A 19271-nucleotide genomic window follows, 5' to 3' on the forward strand; every position below is an offset into this window, starting at 1 on the left:
TGAGAGACAGGGTTTGCGCAGGGAGGTGACTGGGGTGTGTGTGTGAGAGACAGGTTTTGGGCAGGGAGGTGACTGGGGGGTGTGAGAGAGACAGAGTCTGGGCAGGCAGGTGACTGGGGTGTGTGTGAGAGACAGGGTTTGGGCAGGCAGGTGACGGGTGTGTGAGAGAGACAGAGTCTGCGCAGGGAGGTGACTGGGGTGTGTGTGAGAGACAGAGTCTGCGCAGGGAGGTGACTGGGGTGAGTGTGAGAGACAGGGTTTGGGCAGGGAGGTGACGGGTGTGTGAGAGAGACAGTCTGAGCAGGGAGGTGACTGGGGTGTGTGTGACAGGGTTTGGGCAGGGAGGTGACAGGTGTGTGAGAGAGACAGAGTCTGCGCAGGGAGGTGACTGGGGTGTGTGTGAGAGACAGGGTTTGCGCAGGGAGGTGACTGGGGTGTGTGTGTGAGAGACAGGGTTTGGGCAGGGAGGTGACTGGGGGGTGTGAGAGAGACAGAGTCTGGGCAGGCAGGTGACTGGGGTGTGTGTGAGAGACAGGGTTTGGGCAGGCAGGTGACGGGTGTGTGAGAGAGACAGTCTGCGCAGGGAGGTGACTGGGGTGTGTGTGAGAGACAGAGTCTGCGCAGGGAGGTGACTGGGGTGAGTGTGAGAGACAGGGTTTGGGCAGGGAGGTGACGGGTGTGTGAGAGAGACAGTCTGAGCAGGGAGGTGACTGGGGTGTGTGTGACAGGGTTTGGGCAGGGAGGTGACAGGTGTGTGAGAGAGACAGAGTCTGAGCAGGGAGGTGACTGGGGTGTGTGTGACAGGGTTTGGGCAGGGAGGTGACGGGTGTGTGAGAGAGACAGAGTCTGGGCAGGGAGGTGACTGGGGTGTGTGTGAGAGACAGGGTTTGGGCAGGGAGGTGACTGGGGTGTGTGGAGGTAACTGGGGTGTGTGTGAGAGACAGAGACTGATCGTAGGGTTTAATTGGGGGGTGTGTGTGCGTGTGCGCGCAGGAATTTTGGGAGGTTGCAAACTCCCACCAGCACAAGAGGTCCTGTGACAAATCCAATACCAAAGGAGGGGGCGCTGTGCCGGAGCTGCTGCCAATACGTAATCCAGGGGAGGGGTTGCATTTCTGAAGGTTCGCCTAGGGTGCCAAATGCTCTTGCACCGGCCCTGTGTGTGTGACTTGTGGGCCCTAAAGAAGAGGACCGTGAGGACAGAGCGTCAGCAGCCGCTACTGCTCCTGATATGTGCTTTCAAGGGAAAGGAGTAGGAGAGTTGCTGGAGAGGGTAAGTAAAGGTGGCATTTTAAGTTTATTTTTCTTGATTGACTGCCATTTTAATTATTGAGTATTATGTGATGTGTCTGCTGTTTTGAAATATTTTATTGATATTTGGACAATTTTTAATAATTTTTATGAGTTTTGTTGGATGTTGTTCTGTTCATCAGCTGTTTTGAAACATTTATTAGTACAGTTTTACAATTATTTCTGTGTGGGGCTCTATAGCAGCTTGGCTTGTTCTGTTTTCCTAATAGGAGGTGTATTAGTGTTTAGGACCTGATTTAATATTTGTAGTGTTGCCTTTTCATAGATAGGGTTGTTATATGTTCCATAATGCAGACTTTGTTTAGTGCCCACCCATGTTAACCTTGGGCCCAGCCAAAAATTCATTTCTGGCTACGCCACTGGTGTGTATACCCCCTCCCCCACTCCACCACGATCTCATGCTGATGGGAATAAAAAAAAGTCCTAACCAAGTAAGGTTTTATTTCTCGGCCTTCCTTCCAGTTTGGCTTTTCCATGTTTTAAGGCCAAGCCCCTGTCTCTCTTTTTTTTTTTTTTCCCCACATTGTCATCTGAGTCAACGTTCCCAATACTCTTCCTCTGCTCAGCTTTCGCAAGGAGCCTTGAGATGGCATTGTAGTGTTCTGCTGGCCGCTGGGTGCAAACCAGGCCTGTTCAACTCCACCTGAGGCCTATTTCGGCCTGGCTCAGGCCTGATAAAATCTTCCCTCACATTTGAGGGAAAATCTATCCCAAGCTTTAGCCACAGCTCTCAGCAAAATCTGAGGAACTCCAATGCGTTCTGTTAAACCAAGCAGAAGTCTGAAGTGGATTTTGAATGGAGCGGTGATCAGATTTCTATACTGCTGTTGGTAAAGGCTGATGTTGACCCCTCCTCTTTTTTTTTTTTATAAAGGTTTAGGAAACCTATTTGATAACCTCACAGCTTTTCCTCTATCCTAATCATCCTCAAAGCTGCCTGGGTGACCCTACAACCTGTTCGATTTTTCAGGATCTCAATGAATATGCCTGAGAAAAAAAAATGTGCATATAGGGGCGGATTTTCAGAGCCCTGCTCGCGTAAATCTGCCCAAAACCGGGCGGATTTACGCGAGCAGGGCCCTGCGCGCCGGGAAGCCTATTTTACATAGGCCTCCCGGCGCGCGCAGAGCCCCGGGACTCGCGTAAGTCCCGGGGTTCTCCGAGGGGGGCGTGTCGGGGGCGGGCCCGGTCGTCGCAGCGTTTCGGGGGCGTGTCGGCAGCATTTTGGGGGCGGGTACGGGGGCGTGGCTACGGCCCAAGGGCGTGGCCGCGCCCTCCGTACCCGCCCCCAGGTCGCGGCCCGGCGCGCGGGGATTTACGCCTCCCTCCGGGAGGCGTAAATCCCCCAACAAAGGTAAGGGGGGGGGTTTAGACAGGGCCAGGCGGGTGGGTTAGGTAGGGGAAGGGAGGGGAAGGTGAGGGGAGGGCAAAGGAAAGTTCCCTCCAAGGCCGCTCCGATTTCGGAGCGGCCTTGGAGGGAACGGGGGTAGGCTGCGCGGCTCGGCGCGCGCCGGCTATACAAAATCGATAGCCTTGCGCGCGCCGATCCAGGTTTTTAGCAGATACGCGCGGCTCCGCGCGTATCTACTAAAATCCAGCGTACTTTTGTTTGCTCCTGGAGCGCAAACAAAAGTAGGCTATTCGCGCGCCTTTTAAAATCCGCCCCATAGTGGGGTGGCCTATGTTGTAACATCTTTGCTTTTTTCATAACTAATGGGGTAAGGACCAGCTCTAAGTCTAGATTTTAAGTATTAATATCTCCTCACGTGTTAATGCAAAAAAGGGATTGTGATGACTCACCTAGCAACAAAAAAACATAATAAAAAACCCCCCCAACATTAAAGTTTGCTGTTTTGCTGCTTATAGGCATAATCCCAGCCGTCTTAGCCTTTTGTACAGGAAGTATGAGAGTTTAACTCCTAGACCCACTGAGCTTAATTTATATAAATTTTGTACCTCATGAAGGACTCTTGAGGAAATTAAGTTATGGGATAGAAGCCATGCGTTATGGTAGACTGCCAACTGGTTAAAAGATTAGAAAACAGAGCTCAGGGGTAAATGGTCCATTTTTCAATGGAGGGAGCTAAATAGGGGCATGCACCAGGGATGAGTATTGGGACCATTGCTTTTTAACATTTATAAATGTCCTAGAGATGGGAGCAACAAGTGAAGTGATCATATTTGCTGATGCTACAAAATTATTCAATATTTTTAAATCACAAGACTGAGCATCAAAATTGCAAATAAAATGTAATGTGGACATGTGCAAAATGCTATAGCTACACACAATGCAAGGTTCCATATTAGGAGTCACCATTCAGGAAAAGGATCTAGGCAGGCTCGTAAGCTCAAATCAGTCTCCTGACTGCAGAAGTGTAGGTTTTATACCATCTGCTAGTAGCAGAGAAATACTGAGGGAATTCAGGTGACATAAGTGATTAATATGTAGCAATGTCAGTAAAACTTTTGTCTCCATCTGCTGGTAGGAAGGGCCGGAGGAACCACTAGGTGAGTTAGGCCTGTGCCTAGGGCACCGAGACTTAGGGGGTGCCGCAGCAGGCAGCAGAATTTTTAAAGGGCAAAAAGTGCCCTTTCAAAATTCTGCCACCCTCCAGACGCCTCCCCCGGTGGTCCAGCGGAGAGCCCGGGAGCGATCTGCCGCTCCCGGGGCCTCGGCTGCCACTAAGCAAAATGGCGCCGGTGATCTTTAGCCCCTACCATGTGACAGGGGCCAACCAATGGCACCGGTAGCCCCTGTCACATGGTAGGGGCTAAAGGTCACCAGCGCTATTTTGCTTAGTGCCAGCCGAGGCCCCGGGAGCGGCAGATCGCTCCTGGGCCCTCCGCTGGACCACCCGGGGGCGGGGTGTGTCAATGTGTGTGTGCGAGAGAGATGGAGCATGTTTTTGGCTGGCTTGTGGCTGTGAGAGGGCATGTGTGTGATTGAGAACTTGTGTTTAAGTAAGAGAGAGCGAGAGCATTGTGTGATTGAGAGAGACTGGCCAGAGAGGTGACTAGTATGTGTGTGTGTGTGGGAGAGAGAGACTGGTTGGGGAGATGATTGGTGTGTGAGAGACAGAAACTGGTCCTGAGGGTGTGACTGGTGTGTGTGTGAGAGAGAGAGAGGAGACTGGTTGTGGTCCCTAAGGAAAAGGACTGTGAGGACAGCTTCAGCAGTTACTGCTGCTTCTGGTGTGGCCTGCAAGGGAAAGGAGTAGAACTGCTGGAGAGGGTAAGTAAAGGTGGCTTTTTAAGTTCATTTTTCTTGATTGTCCACCATTTTAATTATTGGGTAGTGTGTAATGTGTCTGCTGTTTAAAATATTTTATTGGTGTTTGGTAAAGCTTTCAAAATTTGCATGAGTCTTTAATTATTGGATATTCTATTCATCAGCTGTTTTGAAATTATTTTATAATTATGATTAATGATTTATATATCTTGATTTTATTGATTTGTTTCACGAGGAATGGTGACATTTTTGTTTTTTCATTGTTACACTGTATAGTGTCTGTCGTGATGCGTTTTACAGTTCAGTTTTTGTCTGCACATTTCTATTTATACTTTAGGTGGCTTTATTCTGTATTTGGTGAGGGTTTGTGTTCTGCATGCAAAGACTGAGATGAAGCATTCTTTTAGCATGTGGTTTTCTGTAGGGATGTGTAGTAACTTGGCCTGTTCTGTTTTCCTGATAGGAGGTGTATTGATATTTTAGATTCTGGTGTAATATTTTTGGTATTCTTTTTCATAGGTAGGGTTGTTATTCTTTGAGTGTTGGCAGATAGTATTGTGTTGATATGGGAGGAACATGTCGAAATAAATCACAATAGGTATGATGCCATATGAATTCCAAGATGCAAAGTTTTCTTGTTGGCATCACAACAGTGCATGAAATTGTATATTAATTTTACCTCAGAATGTCATTTTTCATGTAAAATGTTATAAATGTATAATTTAAAATGGTGTATAGGGAGGGGGCGCCAGACTGTAAGGTTTGCCTAGGGTGCCTAATACCCTTGCACCGGCCCTGCTGGCAGGGATACATAACCCAGGAGCAGGACTGACTGGGTACGTACAGGGAACTAGGCATTAATGTTGAAATCTTCTGCTCAGTGTGCAGCAGCAGCAGCCAAAAAAGCAAAGAGAATGCTAGGAATTATTAGGAAAGGAAGGGAGAATAAAACGGAGAATATCATAATGCCTCTGTAATGTTGCATGGTGCAATTGAGTATTGGGTGCAGTTCTGGTCATCACCTCAAAAACTCGCCCCGGGCGAGTTCCCGTTCTCTGTAAACCGGATTGATTTGTATCTCATACAGGAATTTCGGTATAAAAATTTTTTATAAATAAATAAAGAGATATAGCAGAATTAGAAAAGGTACAGAGAAGGGCAACCAAAGTGATAAAGGGGATGGAACAATTCCCCTATGAGGAAAGGCTAAAGAGGCTAGGACTCATCTTGAAGAAGAGTTGGCTTAGGCAAGATATGATAGAGGTCTATAAAGCAATGAGTGAAGTAGAATGGGTAAACATGAATCAGTTTAATCGTTTGAAAAGTACAAAGACTATGGGACATTCAATGAAGTTACTGGGTGATACAGCTAAACAAATGGGAGAAAATATTTTTTACTCATTGCATAAACTCTGGCATTCAATGCCAGAGAATATAGTAAAAGATATTAGTGTAGCTGGGTTTAAAAAAGGTTTGGACAAGTTCCTGGAGGAAAAGTCCATAAACCATTATTAAGGTAGAGTTGCAGATATTTATTCACTACCGATTTTTTAGATAAGCGTGGAATCTCTCTACCCCTTGGGATCCTGCCAGGTGCTTGTGACTTGGCCACTGTTGGAAACAGGATACTGGACTTGATGGACCTTTGGTCTGTACCACTATGGCATGTTCTTATGCACAAATTTGATACTAATGGCATCTTTTAAACAATTAGGCTCCCTAGGGTCAGAGAAGAGCAAAGAGAACAAATTGTTTTGTGCAGTTCCCAGCAATACTGCCGGGGATGAGTCCACACGTGTCTGATCTCAGAAGCCTAGTACGGTCAGTTCTGGTTAGTGCCTGGATGGCAAATAGCTGGCGAAGAGCCACGAAAAGGCAAAAGGAAACCACTGCAGTGGTTTCGCCAAGAATACCACTGCAGTGTCCTGCCAAGAATGCCACGGGTCTATGGTGATCACGGGTCTATGGTGATCACCAAATTCCGCAAAAGATGGACAAGGTGCTCTCCATCACTGTACGTGATGCTACCTGGCCTGCATGTCAGCTAACAAACGAGCTATGCTCTTGAACAGCGAGGACTGGTTATTTGGGTTTTTCCAACCCTGTGCTGTTACACAGGTTTTCCATTAGAGGGCAGTAGATTCCCGATGTGAGGGGCTGAGAGAACATTTCCAGCAGAAAATGAATTCCTAGCACATCAGCGCCTTGCAGCAGGGATGGCAGCTCCCAGTCCTCCACAGGTTCGGTTTCCAAGAGGGCAACTTTGCCTGTGCATGAGATTAGTTTGCATATAATGGCTTTTATTTTATGACTAATTCACATAGTTTGGGAGCCTGATACCCAGACCTATTACCAGCAGTCAAAGAGTACAATTTCACACTGCCTGCGGTGGCAAATTATTTTATAATGTAATTGCAGAAAAGAGAGGTGCAGAAATCATTTGTATTCTAGGGTTGCTGGGAGAAGACAGGAATTCATTGGATTGGCTGATTTATTACTTGGGATATAGCAAACCCTCCCCCTAATTTTCCTTATGCTTGTTGCATGTTAAATCAGTACCCATAGGGCTGGAGCGCTACAGCCAGCGAACGGTACCCAAACAAGGAGCTTGAGCACAAGGCACCGCCACAACTTCATCAATCCAGCTGTGCCGTCCCACCCTAATCAAGCTTTCCCAAATGCAGGACCCCCTACAAAAACGTCCAAATGCCATAGGCTATTTCTCCCAAATCTCACCATGTGCTACAGCTGTCTCTCTCCCGCCACCCCCAGGGATTCTGCATTCCGAAAAGGATCTGAACGCTGCAGCCCCCTGGCTGGACTTTGGGTCAGTACCCACCCAGTGCTGTCAAATCAGACATTCCCGTACAACGGGTCCCAAAGTCCCAACCCTGACTGCTGTGAATAAGTGTTAGCATTTTATAAATTGGTTAAATAAATGCTCATCCAAGGCTGGGATTGAAAACCCAGGAAGCTCCGGAGCAAAACGAGCATCTGGTTGAGGGAGTCTAGATTTTCTTTTGCACTCTCGTTTGTTATGCCACTTCTTTCAAGTACAGGCTTCATGCTAAAATCTCTAGCTGGGGTGGATTCGGATGCTTTCTCTCTCATGTCCAGCTGCTGTCTCAACCACCTCCCAGGGAGCAAAGCTGAGCTCTCCTTTGCCAAGGCTCTGATTGCCAGAGTTCGTGAAAATCACGGAGGCCCCCACACCGTGCACAGATCCGCGGTGCGTGAAAGAATCAAAGCAGTAGTGACAGGAGCACTAATACAAATACTGAGGGTTCTGCCAAGCCCCTGTGTTTCACTTCATTTTCAGGCTTAATGCAGCTAGGAAGGAGCATTTGTTTTGTAACAAGGTTTTCCAGCAATTTCTTGGGAAACAGTGATTTAGCCTCTATGAGATCACCGTACGACCAGCGATCAGCTTGTGGCTCCCTGTCCTGTCCTGGGACGCGATGTTGGCTCTGCCAGGACTTAGCTCATCCTGGCAACCCTTTCCTTGAAGTCATTGTCTGTATCTTCATGTGCAAAATACATAGGAAAAACTTTAATAAAGCAGTTCTCGAGGGTTTCAAGCTTGGCATGAAGTTTAGATCGAGGATGACTGAGGTGATCTGGACTGAATCCAAAGGGACACGGAGCCTTGGAGCAGCACAGGCCGCGTTGCAGCTGTCTCTGTCCCCAGCGTAGGTCATTGTAATCTAAGCCTAGCTCTGCTCAGGTCTCCCAGTCCTATTTTTCACCCCAGGCTTGCACATCTGGACAGGGTGACTCATGAGCTGGATCCTCTCCGAGTGCGTAACTGATGTCGGCTCCAAGGGGGAGAAGTTGCTCAGGTCATTAGAAACTTTGCTTCTCTTTGCGCCATCCCTCTCTACCTCTTCTGTATTACAAATCTGAGCCACGGGAGAAAACTGGAAGTCTGCTGCAGGCCCACTTCTCAAAATGATTTGGAAAGCTGAGCAGAAAGTAAAGCCGGTCTGGCCTAAACTCACACACCACCCCCTACCTTGCGGACAACAGGTCAGGGTAGTTTATCTAGACCAGAATGGAGGTATAGCCGAGTAGTTAAGAGCTGTGGGATGAAAACCAGGGCTCAAATCCCACCCTCCTCCTGCTCCTTATGAAGCTGGACAAGTCCCTTAATCCTCCATCGCCTCAGGTACAAATTTATAGTGCAAGTCCTCCGTGCCAGGGAGCTACCCCCTCTACCTGATCGCAGATTGGCTCGAGCTTGGATTTGGATAGTCGAGAAATTAAATCGAAAATCCAAAACCTTAGCAGGAGCTGCAAAACCTTGACAGATACAGAAGAGTTTATTAGCAGTAACAACGGGCACTGACTCAAAGGAGCGGCAGTGGAGTTGGGTTCTTCTAGCTTCGTGCAGGGTGGGAGTCCAATGCCCTTTTGTTACAGCAGCCGCTGGGTGAAAGAAACGAGAAAGGTCGCTGGGCAGGGAAGGTTGACTTTGTGCTTTCATCCTGAGCTTTGAAAGTTCGTAGAGGTCCGCTTGGATAAGGCTTTTTCTCCCATTCTGTCGCTAAGGGAGGAACGTTTAGGAAATTTTGGCCTTTTCTAGCGAGGGTCAGTGGCAGAGGAATCACGGCTGACAAAAGCATTGCAATGCCCTAGAACCAAGCAGAAACTGCGGTAGGATAATAAAAGGGAGCTGGTTATCATGTTGGTTTTTTTTTTTTTTGCCATGAATGGCATCAAAGCAAATTACATTAAATTTAAAGTATCATTTTTGACCAACAAAGACTGAAAGCTACAATGTGTGGTAGTGTTAGCAGACGGCCTCAGCTGTTGCAGTCTTGAAGGTGCTGGGAAAGACACGGTGACCAACTTGAAAAAAAAAAAATTCTACAACCAAACCAAAAAGAGTAAATGTTACCATTGCAGCTGCAGGTTCATGAATACTGCTGGCCTGGTCATGCAGCTGAGAGCACACCCAGCCGCAAGAGCGCTCGGCTCCAACCGTGGGGTAAAAACCAGCTCTGCCTGCTGAAGGTTAAAGCATTCAGGACATCAGCTGCAGCTACCTACAAGGATGAAACAGCTGAGGCCTAAGTCCCTGAGTGGGAACCAGGAAGGATGCTCATGAGGCAGCCTCCTCCAGCCAAGCTTTGAGGCTCTTGGTCCTAAACCATTCCTTATCTTAACAACCTTCAGCTTGATCCTACAGAGCACCAGGAGGCAGTGGAGACGCATGGTCATAGTAACTCAGGCCTCTTAATGGGCAAGCTGCAGTTCCTTCTAACTATATAATAGCAGCTAATGTACCTATGATCTCTGTGTGTAACAAGGATTGGAGCAGGCAGGAAAGCCAGGGTCAGGCCCAGTGGAAGCACTAGGGCACACTAGGCTACCACCTAGATCACTGGAAGTTCAGGGTCAGGGGCCTAGCACTCGCACTGGTAGTGAGCAGCTGGGTATATTGATGAGTCTGTGCTACAAGGGCTGAACAGATGCTGAGTGCACACAGGAAACGAGAGAGAGCGATGGTAGGGGCATACTGTGAGCTCCACCTGGGCCCCCCTGCGATCCTTGCAGTGGCCCTGGCCAGGATTCAAATCCTGCCTCTCCCACTGTCACTCCTTGGGCAATTCATTTCACCCTCCACTGCCTCAGGTACAGATTGTGAGCACGGTGGGGGGAGGGGGGGAAGAGAAGAAAATACATACAGTACCTGAATGTAATCTGCTTCAAAGTGACTGACCAACTGCAAAAGGCAGAATAAAAAAAAAAATCCATAAACTGTCTCCTGCTGCTTGTATACTACTAAGAGAAGCTAAAACGATAAGGCACAGGACAGAGCCCTGCAGCCCACAAATTAATTCCCGTGACTGGCAGCAGGAATCTCTTACTCGACACCTGCTGTACACGTTCTTGAAGAAATGATGAGAACTAAAGCAATTCCTTACCGTCAGTAACCACTGCCTGGGCTTGAGAAAGCACAGCAAGATTTGTGGAATTATTTGTGCATCCTCATGCCATTTCACTTGTGTCAAAAGGTCAGTTAGTCCTTCTGTGATGGCCTTTTGTTTCCTAAGTGAATTCTTTGCTTCAGTGTTTACGGATGAGGAGGTTGGAGAAATACTCGTTCCAGAGACAGTTTTCAGGGGTGATGACTGAGATGAAGTGAAAAAAGTCGCAGTGAATGTGGAAGACAGAGTAGACCAGATTGACAAATTGAAGAGTAGAAAAGCACCTGGACCAGATGGTTTACAATGCAGGATTCTGAAAGAATTAAAAAATGAAATTCCAGAATTTTTACAAGCAATTTGTAACCTATCATTAAAATCATCTGATGTATCTTAAGATTGGAAGGTGGCCAATGTAACCTCACTCTTTAAAAAGGGCTCCAGAGGTGACCTGGGGAAACTATAGACCGGTGAGTCTGACTTCAGAGCCGGGAAAAATAGTGAAAACTATTATAAAGAATAAAATTACAGAACATATAGACAGACATAGCCAGCATGGATTTACCCACAGGAAGTCTTGGGTCACACATCTGCTACATTTTTTTGAAAGGGAGAATAAACATGTGGATGAAGGTGAACAGATAGATGTGATATATTTGGATTTTCAGAAGGCATTGACCAAAGTCCCTCATGCAAGACTTCTATGAAAACTAAAAAAACAAAGTCATGGAATAGGAAGCAATGTCATTTTATGGATTTTAAACTGGTTAAAAGAAACAGTAGGATTAAATGGCCTGTTTTCACAATAGAAAAAGGTAAACAGTGGAGTGCCTCAAGGATTTGTACTCAGACCGATGCTTTATATTTATAAATGATCTGGAAAGGGTTATGAGAAGCGAGGTGATCAAATTTGCAGATGACAAAATTATTCAGAGAAGTTAAATCAGAAGCAGATTGTAAGAAATTGCAGGATGACCTTGTGGGAGTGGAAAATTGGGCATCTATATGGCAGTTGAAATATAATGTAAACAAAGTGCAAGGTGATGCATATAGAAAAAAATAATCCTTGCTGTAATTACACAATGTTAGGTTCCATATTAGGAGTTACCACCCAAGAAAAATATCTGGGATTCATAGTTATTAGTTTGAAATCAGCAGCTCAGTGTGCTATGGTGGTCAAAAAACAAACAATGTTAGATATTATTAGGAAGAGAATGGCAAATGAAACCAAGGATGTCATAATGCCTCTGTATCGCACCATGGGGATATCACACCTTGAATACTGTGTGCAATTCTGGTCACCACATCTCAAGGGTTGCATCGGAAAAAGCAGAGAAGGGTGACTTAAATGATAAAGGGCATAGAACAACTTCCCTATGAGGAAAGGCTAATGAAGTTAGGGCTGTTCAGCTTGGAGAAGAGGCGGTTGCAGGGGGGGATATGATAGAGGCCTTTAAAATCATAAGAGGTCTAACACACACACATTTGAATCAGTTATTTTCTCTTTCACATAATACAAGGACTAGGGGGCACTCCATGAAATTAGCAAGTAGCACATTTAAAACAAATTGGAGAAAATTCTCACTCAACGCACAATTAAGTTCGGGCTTTCTTGCTAGAGGATGTGGTTAGTGCAGTTAGTGTAGTTAGTGTTAGCTAGGCTTAACAAAGGTTTGAATAAGTTCCTGAAGGAGACGTCCATTAACTGCTATCAATCAATAGGGAATAGCCTCTGCTTGTTGCCGGCCTTGGTACATGGCATCTATTTAATGTTTGGGTACTCGCCAGGAACTTGTGACTTGGATTGGCCACTGCTGGAAACAGGATACTGGGTTTGACAAGACCGTTGATCTGACACAGTATAGCATATCTTATGTTCTTATGTCATCTGTGCCCCAATGTGTTACTCCAGGTCACCAATGGTCCTAACTCCCGAGAGATCCTGAATAACTCACTCGTCACTTCGTAGAAAACACAGATTTCTGTTGCTGCATTAAACAGATGGCAACAGAGCTTTCACACAAATTCTTTGATCCACTAAGCATGAAGGAAACTTGTTAGTAACATTGTAAGTGACGGCAAAGATCAAAATGCATACGATATCAATCACACCAAATAAGCCCAAACAATATTCCAGCAACCTCCAAACTGTAAACACACATCAAATTCAACGGTAACTGGTTTTTTGACCTTGCGATTCATTTCATGAGAGATGCAGATTTGTGTATTTACTTTACTTTTTGGCATTCAACATTTGGGTTTGGAATATCCTTCCTTGTGCCTCTTTTTCAGAGACAACCTGATTGAGGACTTGTTTTGCCGCACTTGCGGCGGCGTGTACATTTAAAACCGGAGGGTCCGCCACGTTTTTTTGTTAAATTGCGGTCAAGAACGCTGACCGCTTAAAAAAAAGAAATTGAAGAGACCCGTGATAGAGCTGGGTTACCGCAGTTGAATTGAAATTTTGTGCTGACGGGAATGAAGAATTCTTTTTGATGAGCCGTTTGCCCCTGCAGCAGGACCCGGAATGGTCCGAAACACGATCGTGTCGGGCCATTCTTTGTAATGGAATTTGCTGCTGAATAATTCAGAGGAGTATTTCCCCATATTTATTTTCATTTTTGAGGGGTTTGAGTCTTTAAGAACAGAGTTGAAGAGTTTCTAGAAACAGAGCGTTTGTACTATTACACTTCGGCTTCTCTCAGTTCATGGATGCATGGCTGTAGCATTTTAGCAATAATGACCTCGGTTGGGTCTACAAAATGATGAAATTAAAAATTGATATTTGATTAATAAAGTAACTGGACCATTTCACCGAAGCATGAGTTTGAATGATTGACAAACTCATCGAGTTTAGAGGTCCTACAAAAAAAAAAGCTTTGGAAATTGCTCATAAGGTTCACGATTCGTATTGTATATAAAATTAAACCAGTTACCGTTGAATTTGATGTGTGTTTAAAGATCAAAATGCTCCATCCAGTCTGTATCAGCAAGTTTTTTTTAAGCATAGAAACTGCCGCTCCGTGCCGCTTATGAAGGAGTGGGGAATAAACGGAAGTAAATAAAATTAAAAAAGTTAGAATTTTCTAACTCTGCAGTACAAATTTATATAAATTAGAGAAAATATTTATTGATCTTACATGGGAGAATTGCATGAAGATGGAAAAACAGCAAAAAAAAAAATGGAGCGGGGGAGGGGAGTTTTCAAATGTAGTGAGAAAGGAACAATTCATCATTCATGCCTGGTTTGCCGTAAGGAAAATATTCATGAAAGATAGGTTATGAGAACATTTCCAGAAAGGCAAAATGCCAGATTTAATACCTTTTATTTTCCACAACTCAGCCTTTAGCCCTGTGGAGGTCTGAACGGGATCCAAAACTTAGTCCCAGCAGAGACTTGGTTCTGCCGGATTATACAGAACCCCCCCCCCCCTCCCCCTTCTAGTGGTCGAGCTCCTAGGACTGCTGGGACTGGAGAAGGCCAAACGCAGACCTTCAGGATATGCCCAATGAAGTTTCATGAGATAAGATTTGCACATAATGAGGCAGTAAGGTGCAAAGCGGATGCATCTTCACTGTGGATACCCTGAGAGCCCGTGGAGACCGGAGTGGGCCACCCCTGCCTTGGATGGTAGCTGGTGAAACTCTGGCTCGGACCCTAGTGGAGCACGAACCCGCCCTGCAGGCAGCACGTGCGAGTCAGTAAGGTGACCGTTGCCAGGATCGAAAGACGGCCTTGATTGGTGCAATCACGCTCTTGAAAAGCTTAATTACACAGAGCTGAATCTTGGATGGCACTGACCCATAAAACGTGCGACACTTTGCTGTGCCAGCGATCTCTCTCTCTCTCTCTCTCTCAATGAAGGGGCGCCGAGGAGATGATCTCAGGTTCCACACATGCACACACCCACCATGCACACTCCTCAGCAATTTCAATCGGAATCTGTGAATATAGCAACCATGGGGGGGGGGGGGGGGGGGGGGGGTAAATAAACCAATTTCTCACCTGGGTGCCAAAAAAAAATCCCAAACTTTACTTGCATCTTTCGTTTCGTCAATAAATAATTTACATTATGTACATGTGCTGACATTCCACGCAGTTCTTTACGTCCCCTTCCCTCCCAGCCACGCCTCCTCCTTGGAAGACTCTTCACCTACCAAGTACAATTCTGTCAAACACAACCAAAATAAAGTGCTTAACCTTTTTTTTTTTTTTTTTAATTTTCCCAAAGAGGGATATCCCAACAAAGTCCCAGATGAAAGACGACCAACAATTCTGAGGTGATCTGTGTGGCACCAATGGAGCAAGAGCCACGTAGGGGTGGCAATAGGTTTAGAAAACGTAGACGCTAGGCTGGAAGTTTTAGGAGCCAAGGAACAGTTTCTCTTTATTTCCTTTGCTCAGGCTTTGATTTTTTTTTGTTTGTTTTTGTTTGTCTGAAGTTTATGGCACCAGATGTCAAATTTCTGGTGCCCAAGTGACCTGGCTCCCGGGATTTTTCCAGCCTTGGTAAAACAGTCATAGAAAACTGATAATTAAAAAAAAAAAGTCCAACTGCAAGAGCACAATTAGCTTATCAGCTCCCGATCCCCTTCTCAAGAGGAAATCTAATTTTGCATTGTATTCCCCTTTCCTTTTCGGATCCTTCCTATCGCTCTCATTTGCTTTCTCAACCTGCACCGCAGACGGAGCTGAGGACTCCAAGGTCCTTCTCCTGGATGGCGGTGGGTGTCAAAATCTGAGCTGCTCTCCAGCATGGGGGGGGGAGGCCCATCTGTACCCAAGCACCCGATTGCTAGGAGGCTTATGGATAAAATGCGGGTCGCCACCAGTAACTGGGGGACCCCCTCCCCACCCCCGGAAAGGTTATTTCCGATATTTGTTTCGGCACGAGGCTGCTGGAAGCATGGACGGGGGTGTGTCTGTGGGGGTTTCTCTTCCCTTCCCTTGTTGGGATATCCCCCTTTAAAAAAAGCTCCATCAAAAGAAACGTTGGCCACAACTTAAAAAACTTAAGTAGTAAACACATAATTTGTTTAAACATCTGAACAAGTTAACCTTTCTTCATATGTACAGTCACACACAGTCAATGTAAGAAGCTCCATATATTAAAGAGACACTATAAATTATGTCCAATAACTCAAGTTGCATTACAACAGGTTTCTATAGCTGCTTGATACAATGTACATTTGCCCCAGTATTCCATGTCATAGCTGTGAATAAGCACGGGGGGGGGAAACTAGAGACCTGGACAAAAACGCGGGAACCTCAAAGAGTTAGCGTTTTCAGAAATACTATCCATGTCACGACGACTGGAGGAGATGCTGGCACAGTATAGGGAGAAGGGGCCTTGGGGTTTTCTACATCAGGTCAATGGGTTGCAAGTGAACAAGAGGGGGGTAGTCATAAAACGGGGGAGATAACCTAGCTAGCTGGCTGGTTAAACTGGAGGAGCACGGGCTAGTGAGCGATCTTGGGACAGAGCGCACAGTGTGGAAGAAACAGATAGCCAAGGCTGTATTTGGGGGGGATGAGGACTATGTGCCGAGTGTAAACAGGCTGTCAAACATGGTATGGGGTGGCAGAACCGTTACTGCTACCCACCTGAAGGTGAGGAGGCTCACAGTTTATCTGCGAATGTAGTGCCCCAATGATTAAACCTCCAACTGAGTAATCGTGACACCCACCGGCAATGCAGCTTTTATCAACTCAAGCTAACCAAAAGCACTGCAAGCCAAGGGAAAAAAAACAAATGTTACTTCTAATAACAGAACAATAAAATGCCAAAAGTTTTGTATTCAAGTGCAAGAGCCGCCTATGCCACTGAGAGAGGACTGAATCCAGCGAAACTTCAGCAGCTGTACATCCTGAAACCCTTCTTATACTGGGGAGGGAAGGAGGCAGGTCAGGCAGGAGTAGATTTCACCTTTAAACTTAAAAATGACTTGCGCCTGGGAGACCTACTGGCAATAACCTTCTTAATTTTTTAATTCTAAAAGCAGAAAGCATGCAACTGGCTCACACCAAGAGCTCCAGCCAACCTCTCCAACTGCCCGAACGGTTAACCATGCGACTGTCTCACCAGCAGCTCTGCTGCCAATTCACCAGGCCGCATTTCTTACATTCAACTGGAGAAAGGAAATAAAAGCGTTTGGTTGCGACTTCTGCATCATCTCCACTCAGGGAGAGACTACAGACAGAAAAAGAGCGCATGGCCTATGTGGCCAAAATCCAAGCTGCACATCCGGAGGGTGCCTGTCCCATAATCACCACATCCTCCCCCCTACCGAAGCCTAACGCACTGGCTCGGTCTTGGCTGTACGTCCTTCTGCAGAGAGCTTGCTTCAGCTAACAGCCAGGTATGTTTCAGTGTAAGGCCTGGTTGCTGCTCTAAGATAAAAGCAAGATCTCAGACCTGCAACATTTCACTGCTCTTAGGAGTTCCTCCCCTTGCACGGAGCTGAGGCACAGTGCCCACTAATGCACATCTTTAGTGACAGGGGACAAAGGGCTGAGGAGTAGCTGAAACAACTGTGTAACCCGAGAGCATGGTTACAGCCATCACAAAACACCAACCTGCATATAAAAAAAAGGGAAGATTCTTGAAAGTAAAACTCGGAGAATAGAACAAATCAGGAGTCCGACACCAGGACAGTGCGGCCCGCCAGTACCAGCCAGGATTTGGAATGGAATGGGCCTCTGCAGCTGCCCAAGGGCTGGGATCTGCCCCGGAGGCCTATTTGCACAGAGATGCCATCTCGTACTAGGGCAAATTTCAGTTACTTCAATGCCACTACACGGGGAAGCAAAAAAACCGCCCATTACCAAACGAATGAAGCCACTTTCACAAGTGCAACGTCACAGTCACCATGATCTCTGCAGAACTACAAGGACAAGCTGAGGGAGGGGGGGAGGGGTGAGGGAGCGGAGCCAAGCTCACCACCCTCCCCGTCTCCTTCCAGAACCTGCAGATAGAAAATGAGGTATGGTACAAAGCTGCAGCTCCGGCGCGCGCCCAGTCAGAGGACGGCGGCGACCAGCTAATGCTCTAGAGGTGCCAAAGCACGGAGATTATTCTGTTTTCGTTAGCTCCCAAATCAGATCTGTGATCCATCTTTCTTCTGAAGCAGGAAGACAGGTATTTAAAATGTTCAGTTCGGTTCCCTCCCACCCTCGTTACTTTCGTCCTCATGGTTTTACACAGTAAACACGACTATAGCAATACTGCAAAGCACTGAACCAAGCAGACCAGTGCCACAAAGAGCTTAGACACCCCAGGGGTCTGCCTGGCGGCGGAGTTGCCTGTCCTTTCAAAAAGATGAATTTTGTCCTTGTTGGAATGCAAGGACTTCACATCTTCAATGGCGTAGTAAGCAGCGAGCATGAAATTCACATCCCCCGTGGTCAACAGGTCAAACACACAAGACTGGAAGTAGAGGTCCTCCACGAGCAGCTTCTCCTTGCATTTTGCAGTGGCCGTGTCGTACGTGAAGGCCTCCCCCCCTGCCGTCGACCCCTGCCTCCGCGGCCGGCTCTCCGTGGCCTGCGCGTGGAAGCTGCGGAAGTCGATCTGCTGGTTGAGCGGGCAGCCTCGCAGGCAGAGGTAGAGGCCCTGGTTTTCTTTATCCTCCACCGCGTTCACCACCTCCTCCGGCATCCGCACGGCAAAGGTCAAGTAGCGGCCTACCTGCCTCACCACGATGGTGGTGCCGATGTACTTGGCCTGGATCTCGATGTGCTGGCCGGCCACCTTCTCGACGATTCGCAGGCTGTTCGCGCCGCTCTTGTCCCCTCCATTTTTGGAGCCGTCCATGAAGGCCGTGGGAAGTTCATCCATTTCTGCTTGGTACACTTTCTGATCCACACACTCCTGGAAGTTTTTGAAAATTATAGTGAGCTGCAAGAAAGAGAGAGAGAGAGAGAAAAAAAAAAGCAAACACGATCAGTTAAATGCTGCAATTGTAAAAAAATTACAGATACAATGATAAAAAGCACCCCAAGCATACTGCTTCCTGAACTTGTCAACAACGTCAACCAGATTTGGTGAATATTCATAGTGCATGCAAATCTGACAATCCAGCTAATCTGCATTATTTTTGTGGTCGTGGATGATCTCAAGAACCAGTGTTGGCAACACTGCTATAAGTCGATATGGAAATGTCATATTTTATTCTTGCAACACTGCTCAAACATATTACAGTTAACAGAGTCCTCAAAAGATTTCCTTAGGGAGAGAGAGGATGTTTTGCTATTAATTAGGAGACATTTGTAAAAGGATCAGAATCATATACTGGATTCCTGCTTCAAATTTTTCAGGCTAACTACACGGGCCCCAAGTTTTCATGTAACTTAAGAATGAAAAATTTAAAATACGCTTTCTTAGAGTCTGCAGCTACATCTGTCACAGTTTCATCCGATTTACTTAAAAAAGAAAATACATTGGAAGATTTTGTGGGGGAAGGAAGTCATTGCATCTATCAACTTCTGGGCCAATCGGGAAGCCAGGGGAATGGATCGCCATATATATATATATATATGTATATCAAGTAAATTTACTTGAAAACATGGGGTCAGCGTAGAGTTAACCTGAGAAATTCAAGCCATTCAAGATAAGTTAAATTAATTGATTTTTCCTCAAACGCAAAACTGCCTTTACCTACACCAAACGAGAAAAATCAAATCACAAGACTAAACAAGACAGCACGATGGGTTCTACAGAGCTTTTTCTGACATTGCCTTCCAGGAAGGTGAAAACAAAATTTCCAAATTCCCTTTTCTAGAACAATCTTTAACACCCCCCTCC

At 46.3% G+C, this 19271-nt stretch overlaps 1 protein-coding gene across 2 annotated transcripts in view; it reads right to left on the reverse strand.

Moving 5' to 3' along the window:
• Window positions 1–14478: 14478 nt before the first annotated feature.
• Window positions 14479–19271, reverse strand: part of RGMA (repulsive guidance molecule BMP co-receptor a) — a 35111-nt gene continuing 30318 nt past the window's right edge. For both annotated transcript variants that reach the window (XM_029574979.1, XM_029574980.1), the window contains one exon: window positions 14479–18365. In XM_029574979.1, the coding sequence (XP_029430839.1) occupies window positions 17682–18365 (684 nt within the window). In that variant the 3' untranslated portion in view covers window positions 14479–17681. The remainder of the gene's footprint in view (window positions 18366–19271) is intronic.

The sequence above is a fragment of the Rhinatrema bivittatum genome, chromosome 13, assembly GCF_901001135.1.
Source record: "Rhinatrema bivittatum chromosome 13, aRhiBiv1.1, whole genome shotgun sequence".
NCBI lineage: Eukaryota > Metazoa > Chordata > Amphibia > Gymnophiona > Rhinatrematidae > Rhinatrema > Rhinatrema bivittatum.